We start from the raw sequence: 9,344 nt of genomic DNA on the forward strand, positions 1-9,344 counted from the left end.
TTATTATCCTCGTTCACAGCCACCCTTCTTATTTGTCCTAATTAGCAAGACAGAAATGTCGGAGGAAAGAAGGGGAATATTCAATAAAATCTAAGTTATTGAATGACTGTAAGACTTCATCGTTAGTTCAGCCATTCTTTACCTTCTTCAAAATGTCAAACAAACGGAGAATGTGTTTTTTGAAACCTTACCCTTCTGTTCTCTGCAACTGGAGGGCATCTATTAAGCAAATCCTGCCCCTGATCGTTGTCAAAACACTGCAGCGGACTAGCGATTATTAACCTAGAAATATGCAGATGAGATGCGCTCACACGTGTTGTAATGATGAGAAAGTAATATTTATCTGGTGCTGATCTAGTCTGGGCATATGTTTCCTAAAGAGCTACTTGAGGCCCTGAAGATCTTGAGCTAGCGACTATGGTCATGGGAAGGACCAGGGGACAATGCCCCTGGAAACAAAATATGGACTGAACGGCGCATCCCAGGGCGCGGTTATGTGTTGCCACAAGAAGAACAAGGCGAGCCCATTGCCTTATCTTGGGAAATCATCCCAAAGTTCCTCTAAACGGTTGATCCCGGAATCTGAACAAAGCCTAGAAAATCTCTCAAGAGCAGATCACTTCTCTCATGTTATTTAGTTTGCATGGAGTCTGTCTCCAAATAGCCATATCATTACGCATCTATATTTGTATGCAATACAATGCCAATCTGTGCTGTGACATCTGCGTGCAATCCTGGACACAATGCCGCATTGTTTTAAATTGCGTCGGGAGTGTCTAGCATCTCCATTTCGTCCTCTCGACTGTGCCACGGTCACACAGGAATAAACCATCAGGGTTTGCCCACGGCTCCAGTAGTTTAAGCCCTGTGCGCTCCTTAGCAGTCAACAGCCATTAAATCCCTTTCCACAGCTGCACCGTTTTCATGTCATGCACCGTTATGACCAACCCAACCGTTTGCTTTTTCCTCTCTTTGATACTTTCCTACCAGACCACGAGAATAGGAAAGGAGATTGTATCTGAGCCAAACAAACTCTTTAAAGTAACGATGTGATAGGGCAGGTAAATCCCTGTTGAATCTGTCTTGCAATTCTGGATGGATCCATTATTACCTTTTCCTCCCAAAGAAAATATCCGTATTACAGGTCTGGTTTCAAGACAAACAAGCTCACAGGAGGACCCTGTTCTGCAAGGTGCTGAGCGCTAGTGTAAATCGCACTGAAACCAAGGGGTGTTAAATTCAGGGGCAAATTGGCCTCCCCTTACACATATTGGTGAGTAGTCCCATTGAGGTCCAGCCGAAGGGACTAATTCATGTTCTGAGGAAGCGCTTACCAATGAGTGTAAGGGTTGCACAATTATTAATTATTATCACTATTCTAGTACTACCTGGGGACTCCATGGTACTGGGCACTGAACAAACACATAGTAAGATGCCCTATGCTCCTGCCCCTAAGCGTTTTACAATTTACTAGAGGGAGGGGAAACAGAGGCAGGGAAAGAAGAAGTGAGTCGCCAAAGGTCACCCAGAACGTCAGTGTCAGAGGAGAGACTAGAAGGTCTCCAGAGTCCCAATCCTGGTCTCTCCACGGGACTACAGTCTAGTCCCGAAGGAGGGATGCATGGCTCGGCCCGAGTATCAGAGTCTCTCCCACAGGTTGTAAATAGAAACCATTGACCCAGATACCTATCTACTCCCCTCGCCACTTAACTGTCACCCAGCTGGAAAGTTTTAAAGGCGCCTGACTAGATCCGGGTGCAATTTAAACCGAATTTTTGGCAGCTGTTCTGAGTCCTCGGATTTTCAGTTCTGAAAAAGTATCCAGGCTCACAACCGAAGGATGGAGCTGGATCAAGCAGCTAACGGAGAAGAGCTTTTCATCGGCATGGCTTGACACTTTTTCTTGAAAGGTAAATGCATACCCACTCACCTCTGGCTCAGATCTTCCACTCCGTAACTTGTAGCTCCTAATATCGACAGCGGGAGCTATATTTAATTGTTTGAAGCCTGCCCTTAGGCAATTCAATCCACAGTTAGGCTTCTCCCCCCACCCCCGGACTGTTGAGCACCTGTAACTCCCATTAACTTAGCATCTTTGACAATGAGGGCATTTGTATGTAGGTACCTGAGTATGGATTTATATGCGTAACTCCAGTCTCCTGGGGCCAAATTATCTGCTGGTGAAAACAAGCGAAACTGCAGCGACCTCAGTGGAGAGTTGTGTCCATTTACCCCAGCAGCGCAGCTGCAAGGAAATATCAACACAGAGAATGGAGTTACAATTATTGATCCATCACCCCAAACAGGGTCTCTCTTGAAATCCCCTGGTCTGAATTAATACCCAGCCTACACTTGCTGCTTTATGGAGCACAACGGGTAACAATTAAAATGTATCTTATTCTTCACTCACAACACAATGGCATCAATTTTTAACGGGTAGGGTAATTGACCACTGGCGGATGTGTCCGATTCTCCATCACTGGCCATTTTTATATCAAGATCGGATTTTTTTTAAGATCGTCTCTAGCTCAAAACCGAAAGACTTTGGGGACGTGCTTTGGCCTGTGTTATAGGGGAAGTCAGACTAAATACCACAATGGCCCGTTCTAGTGTTGGGATCTATGAACAGCGGTGCTCAGAGGTTCCCTCCAATATTTCTTTGGATCACCGCCTCTGAAGTTGTTCCCCCGCCCTCCTTTTGGACCCAAATATCACAAACAGAGGACGTGATGTAAAAATCACCGACAAAATACCTAACTCTAAAAAAAGGCCAAATCAAATATTTTTGTACAGATGTCTGAAAGCCGCTCAAGTGTTCCTTATTAATCAAATAATGGAGAAGCCCGGCGTGATGTCTCCTGGGGGAGGGGGAACAAACTTTCTCGGCTAACCCTTATATTGAGCTTCAAAATAGAAGAGTCTGTCTAAGTGCCCTGGAACCTTGGAAATGTTTAACTTTCGATGGCAGAGCCTCTTTCAAATGGATACCTTTAGAAGACCCGCTCCACTTCCCTTAAGATCTCGCCACAAAGGACTTGGCTATAGATCTTTCTTTCTCTCCGGTATCAAATATGTCAACCAAACTGTTTAAAACCAAGCAATCTCTCACGAAAGAACTCGAAACCTTCCCTTTTCATATCAGCGCACCACTAGGTTTCATGGGACCCCCTTTTTGTGCCTACGGAATGTCCTGTTAGAAAAAAGATTTCTTGTAAGAGCTCCCATAAAGCCTGGGCAAACATAGGGATGGCCGGGGATAACTATATGGTTCTCCCTGGCTGGATTTCTTTCCTACACCGTTACAGGGCAGCTGCTGAGGTTGTTTACAACAAGGGAAACCAACCCAATGAATAATCACAGATGAACTGTCCTGGAGGCTGCTGTAGGAACTCCCCTGCCTCTTCCTGCGCGCCCATAGTATAATATTACGCAGTTATATCCTTGCGAGTGTGTTTCTGGCCCGGGGGGGGGATGCGTGTGGTAGAGGGAGTGGACGCCCCTGAAGAACTCTGCTTTGGTCAGTGCTGGAGACGGACCACTGGCGTGTGCTAAGGGAAACCCCCAAGACCAGTCGCCTCATATAAAGCCTATATTTAGGATGAGTTCAGTAGCCCCTGAAAAAACAAGAGACCCGCAGGCCAGGATTGATAAATGAGGAGTACACACTTCAGCTCCGGGGGGGGGGAGCTCCTCCTCTGTGCAATATTCAACGCTTACAGGCGGGGTGGGGGGGAACAGAAAGGATCTACCTCAGGGAAAAGGGCTGGAGTCTAGGCCAGCAATTAACACGCTGGTTCCTGTCACGGCCCCTAATCCGGGCTAGCAACCGAAGTACAATTCTCCTGGTCAGTTTAGACTCTCTCCCCTCCCCCGCACCCGAACGGAAGAATGAAAACGGCCCTTCCCCCATCCTCTAAAATCCCCAGCTAATTTTTGTTGTCGTTGTTTGTTGTAATCCCACCCCGTGAAAGCCAGCGGCATCTGAAAGTCTCTGTCGGTTGTTGTGCTTTAGGGGATAGGACTCATGACAGATGAAGCAATAAATATGGTATCATAGAATTAATTAAGATCATATAATATAACGAAGCAATAAATATCATGAAAGGGTAATGACTAATTAAGTATTTGGGGGGAGAAAAGTGGGGAGGGGGACCGGAGGTTTGATGGAATAAACCACGTTGGCTCATCGCTTTCCCCGGATGGGATCCCACTCTTCTGTTGCTTCAGCAAGTTCTGGAGCCTCTCTTCTCTCAAGAAGAAGCTGCCCATAATATGACCGGCAATCACCAGAGAGTTGTAGTTACCCATGATCGGATGTCTCCTTTCTCTGATGGATCTAACGATCTGTCCTGAAGTGGGGCCCTCTTTACGTTCTCCACTGGGGAAAATAAAAAGAAGCAAAATGTAAAATAATCATAAATGGTGAGAGGATCTGGAAAGGGAAAGAGAGGTAGGATCTCAAGTCGCGTTGAGAGTCAGGTAGGCGATTCGGAAAGCCCCACTCTGTCACTGCATGGGATCCATGGACCTCGATTTGGAGTTGAGCTGCAGGCATGGCTGCCATTTGGTGGAAAGCATACGCCACTTTTTGCTCGCAATGGGGATGAGATTTTGATACGCTTGTACGGACTAGCACCTTCCTTCACGAGTCAATGGGATCCCACGTGAAGTTGGAGGGGTGCAACTAAACTGGAGTTATAGTATGAAGAACTGGCCCCTGGGGAAGGTGCTTTTTCACTGTAGCAACAAACAAAATAAACGCTTATGACAGGGCTATTTTAACCCCAGCGCCTTTGATCTCACCATTAGCCCCAGATAGCTATCCGGGACGTTGTGACTACTTGGCACCTGGGTTCCAGAGAGCAGATAAGAAGAAAGCGAAGTGATGGGTCCTTGTGGGGGTGACAGTGCCTTGGGTAACAGAGTGGAGCAGATGGCGAGCGGCCAGAGTTCCAAAAGGGGGGGGGAAGAGGGGGTGGGGGGAAATGAAGATGCAACATCCACTTAAAGAAAATAACCCTCCCCCCCACACACACACACAACACCTCACCTTCTTTGCCTTGATTTGAGAATAACCTCCATAAGAAAAGACCTTTCCAGATTGGCTTTGCCTCTGATTCCAGTCAGTTATATTTCCTGTCCCTGTTATATTCACCTTTGCTGAAGGAGCAAGAATGTGGGTTGATTAATATTAAATGCTTTTTCTTTTGTGTCCAGGGCCGGAAGTGTTATACTATAAATGACCATTGCTTGGTCGCAGTAAAAGGGCATTTTAGTGTCTTCTCTTAACCTGCCATCGCGACCAAACTCTTGAAAAGTCCAACTCTCAGAGCTGATACTTGGCTTGGTTTTCACTAAGGGAGGTTTCATAGGAAGGGGTTACCGACTACAGCCTGTCTTCCCCTCCACATGGCTGCAATAGTGAGATATCCTTGAGGCAACCTGGGAAACCCCAGAGTGTTTCTATATTTTAAATGAAATAAAACGCACTCTATTTTAGCGCTGGAATGAGATCATTGAAAATGATCAGAGCAGTTCTGTAAAACCGGTTCAGTGATGGAATACGCTGGTTCTTTTAAAAAAAAAAATCCAGGAGTGATCTATTTTAAGTATTATTTAAATATGATACATTTATTTCCTCTTCCTCCTCACCCCTCACTCCCAAATAAGTGCTATATAATATAGAAAACCACTCCTGGCTTTAAATTAAAAATGCATCTCATTTACAAAACGAATCAAGTGTTAATTATCTTGGGTTTTGATCATTAGTTTGCATACGTGTTATTCAGAAGTCGGATGTTCTAAACACCACAGAACATGAGTAACTCAAAGAAGCTGCCTGGTACCTTATTATGAATAATATTCACGAACCAAAAGCTGGTGATGTAGGAAACTTTTTCATAAGCCCGTTAGTGAACCAGGAGAAATGTAACTGGCTAAAACATTTCATTTGTCTTTGGAGGCTTTAAAGGGAAAGGGACCCTGCTCTAGTCACATCTATCCCTGTTTCTTAACAAAACTGTCCCTGTGTCCAAAAGTGTTGCATCAGCCAAATCTCTGGACTAAAGAACTTGTATATATATGTCTTAAAGTGAACTTTTGGCCTACAAAACTCCTGATACTTCTTAAGGGCTGAGTAACCAGTAAATATCCTGACAAGTAACAAATGACTGTGGGCGTCATATTGTTAGATGCTCTTGTCTCCCCTGTGCTAACAAGTAAATAAATGTTGCCTACCTCTGTTTCCATTATAGTAACAGTGGAGGGGTAAGTCTGACTTCAGTTTCTTTCTCTTTGTACCTACCCACAATTTGGGCGGTGCCACAAGAAGACCTTAATATAATAAATTAATCAGAAACAGACCAAATGATGTTTGTAACTGAAAAAAAAAACCTGGAATTTATTAAACACTTTAAAAAGAAACTTCTCTTTTTCTATGATTAGATAGATAGATATTTTTAATCCCATTCTTCATTTTCCTATACTGTGTACTGTGGTGTTTCTCCAACAAAGACATTCTGTCTTTCAAACTTTATTTCATCAGCTCATTAGAATATTGATTGAATTAAATAGCTTTTACCCACACTGGTTCTAGACACAAAGCTAGTGTAGCAAGATGAAAGTACAGATGGGTTTGGTTTGGTTAGGTTTTTTTAGCCTTTTCATCCAAGCAAATTCCAAACTCGTTCGTGCCACTTTGCAGAGAAAGTTTTAAAATGAAGAAAAGAGCATATTTATAATTGAAAAAGCAGTGAAACCTCCCTACCTTTGTCTCTGTCTGTCTCTGTCTCAGATGGAACTGGGGTTGGGGAAAAAACCTTCTTTTTATTGGGGGGGGGGTTCTGATGAAGTTGGTTACATCTTATAATTTGGGGCCTTTTTAACACTTAAAACAGTCCTGAATAATTCTAACTCTCTCCTCCCCCCCCCACCCCCCAACCCCTTCTCTCTTTTAAAGTCTTTGAGGAAAGATTTTGACATATACGTGTTGTTATCAGATTGATGGGCAGGGTTTGATTGAAGTTCCTTTGTCATGCAAATGCCAGGGGCTTGATGGATGAGCGCAGATATCTGACAAACTTCAGGAGGTCTTTGCTCATTGGATTAGTGGCGAACCACGTGGTCCCACCCCCCACTCCCACAACCCCCCCCCCCACCCCTTTTCGGAAGGCTCTGGGGGTTCGAAGGCTAGCGATCCATGGATGGAAGTTTTACGGCTTTGACATACTATCTAAAGGTTGTAGGGCAGGCGAAATCCCCCCAAAACAGGTTGACCCTCCTCCATCACTGGCAGATGGACAATACTAGGATGAACTCCTTCTTAGAGTATGCAATTTGTAACCGTGGGACGAGCGCCTACTCACCCAAGGGCTACCATCATTTAGAGCAAGGGACAACCTCCTTTCCTGCTTGCTCAGGTACACCCACCAGTGACAGTTATAACGGAGACGGACGCTTTGTAGTAGCAGGGAGCGCTACCGTGCCCAGCCACCCTGCCCAGCCGAACCCAAGCTACCATCACCCCCACCCTTCAGGGCTTGGCCTCCCCTTCTCGGGCTCTGCATCAGCAGGGTACCCGCCCCAAGCCTGCAACCCCAGCTACGGGCATCACCAGTTCTACCTCAGCCAGCAGGAAACGGATGGCCTGTATTTCCAGTCACCAGGGTACTCCGCCCCCGCCGGATCTCACCTCGGTTCTGGGTCAGACGGCTACTGCCCCTCAGGCTCTGGACAGTATCAACACCACCCCTATGGCCAGGATCAGCAAGGCTACTTGCAGGGGGCTTACAGCCACCTTTCGTCTGCTGTAACCCAGGACAAAGATCACGCCTGCCCATCTGAGCTATGCCCCACCGCCAGCCTCGCACAGACCTTCGACTGGATGAAAGTGAAGAGGAACCCTCCCAAAACAGGTGAGTTGGACAACTCGGTGATCGTTTTATTTTAAAGTGTGTGTGTGTGTGTAGAGAGAGAGAGGGAGGTGGGGGAAGAAATCTTTTGTGGGTTGGCTATGGGAGAGATCTTTCCCCCCCCCCCCAAGTCACAAGGAAGGAGATAAACAGCTCAAGGGAGAATGGAACAGAGGAACATCATGACTGCAGTAGAGGTGGACAGAGGTCCTGAGAGCTGCGCCTTCTGCTGTAAGGATGCAGGGCTGCTGAATTTCTGTGCGAGGCCCAGGGCGATTTAAATCTTGCCTTAAGTAGGAAATGATAGTGGCTTCCTGTCCCTCCAAATTTTTTTCCCTTCCACTCCCCTATTGTTCAGCTTCCTTCCCTTGAACCCCCCCCTTAAATCCCAACCTCCTTCCCTCCCCCACCCACCTTGACAGTTCCATGAAAGTTTTCCGCGAAACAGTGACTTGTAAAAACGGACTATTTGGAAGGGAGCAGGTGAGCCGTTCATCTCAGAAGGGAGCCTTCCGGTGCTGTAGGGACCCGTGCAGGTACAAGAAAGCACCCGGGCCCTGCCGTGGATGGAGCAAAGGGCCAGAAACTGGCCCAGATGCTTAAGTGGTGAGTGTGTGTGTGGGGGGGGGGGGGTGATGGATGGCTGGAGAGAGAGCGGGAGAAGAGCCTCGCTTGTCATGTGTCGACCCTCCCCACTGCTTTAACGCGTTACGCTTTGCTGCTGCTTCCTGTGTGCGTTTGCTCATTAACAGCTAAAGTGTCGGAATATGGACTGGTCGGGCCGCCAAATGCCATCCGGACCAACTTCACCACCAAGCAGCTGACGGAGCTGGAGAAGGAGTTTCACTTTAATAAGTACCTCACCCGGGCCAGGCGAGTGGAGATCGCCGCCACCTTGGAACTCAACGAAACCCAGGTGAAGATCTGGTTCCAGAACCGGAGGATGAAGCAGAAAAAGCGGGAGAAGGAAGGCCTGGCCCCCGCTCCTGCCCCCAGGGTGGCCAAGGAAGTGAGCGAAGCCTCGGACCAGTCCAATTTCACCTCACCTGAGGCCTCTCCCAACTCCGTTTCCTCCTGAAAGGGTCCCTTCAAGGCTGTCTCCTTGCAAACGAAGCCAAGGCACACAGATGGAGGAGCGCGTACCCAGACCATATACACCCTCCACACTTTCGTACACACACTCCAGCCCGCCCAGGCTGGCCCACACCCCACTCCATTGACTGGTGCCCCGTTGCCGGAGTTGTGATGGTTACACTCCTGCTTCCATTTCTCTGTCCTTCGCTCTTAATTTATGAGACCGTCCTGTAGGAATAGTTCACTCCAAAAAGGAGGGGCTGGCTGGGTCTTTAACCTACATTCCTGGCAAGACCCATTTGTCTCAGGGACGTTTCCACCCCAAGTTTGGGGATTGCACTTTCAACCAGAGAAATTCTT

At 47.0% G+C, this 9,344-nt stretch overlaps 1 protein-coding gene across 1 annotated transcript; it reads left to right on the top strand.

Annotated features, from left to right (window-relative positions):
* The first annotated feature begins 7,294 nt into the window (after nt 1–7,294).
* HOXB1 (homeobox B1) lies at nt 7,295–8,988 on the top strand. Its single transcript, XM_073326087.1, has 2 exons — nt 7,295–7,913; nt 8,663–8,988. Exons 1-2 carry the CDS (start codon nt 7,295–7,297, stop codon nt 8,986–8,988), a joined length of 945 nt encoding a protein of 314 aa, XP_073182188.1.
* The last annotated feature ends 356 nt before the right edge of the window (nt 8,989–9,344 follow it).

This window comes from Lepidochelys kempii, chromosome 27 (genome assembly GCF_965140285.1).
Source record: "Lepidochelys kempii isolate rLepKem1 chromosome 27, rLepKem1.hap1, whole genome shotgun sequence".
Classification (NCBI taxonomy): Eukaryota; Metazoa; Chordata; order Testudines; family Cheloniidae; genus Lepidochelys; species Lepidochelys kempii.

Excerpts from the sequence above, each read along its gene's own strand:
- HOXB1 (XM_073326087.1), top strand. The coding sequence starts at position 7,295 with ATGGACAATACTAGGATGAACTCCTTCTTAGAGTATGCAATTTGTAAC. Across the intron at positions 7,914-8,662 it reads GAGGAACCCTCCCAAAACAG|CTAAAGTGTCGGAATATGGA; the intron begins GTGAGTTGGACA and ends GCTCATTAACAG.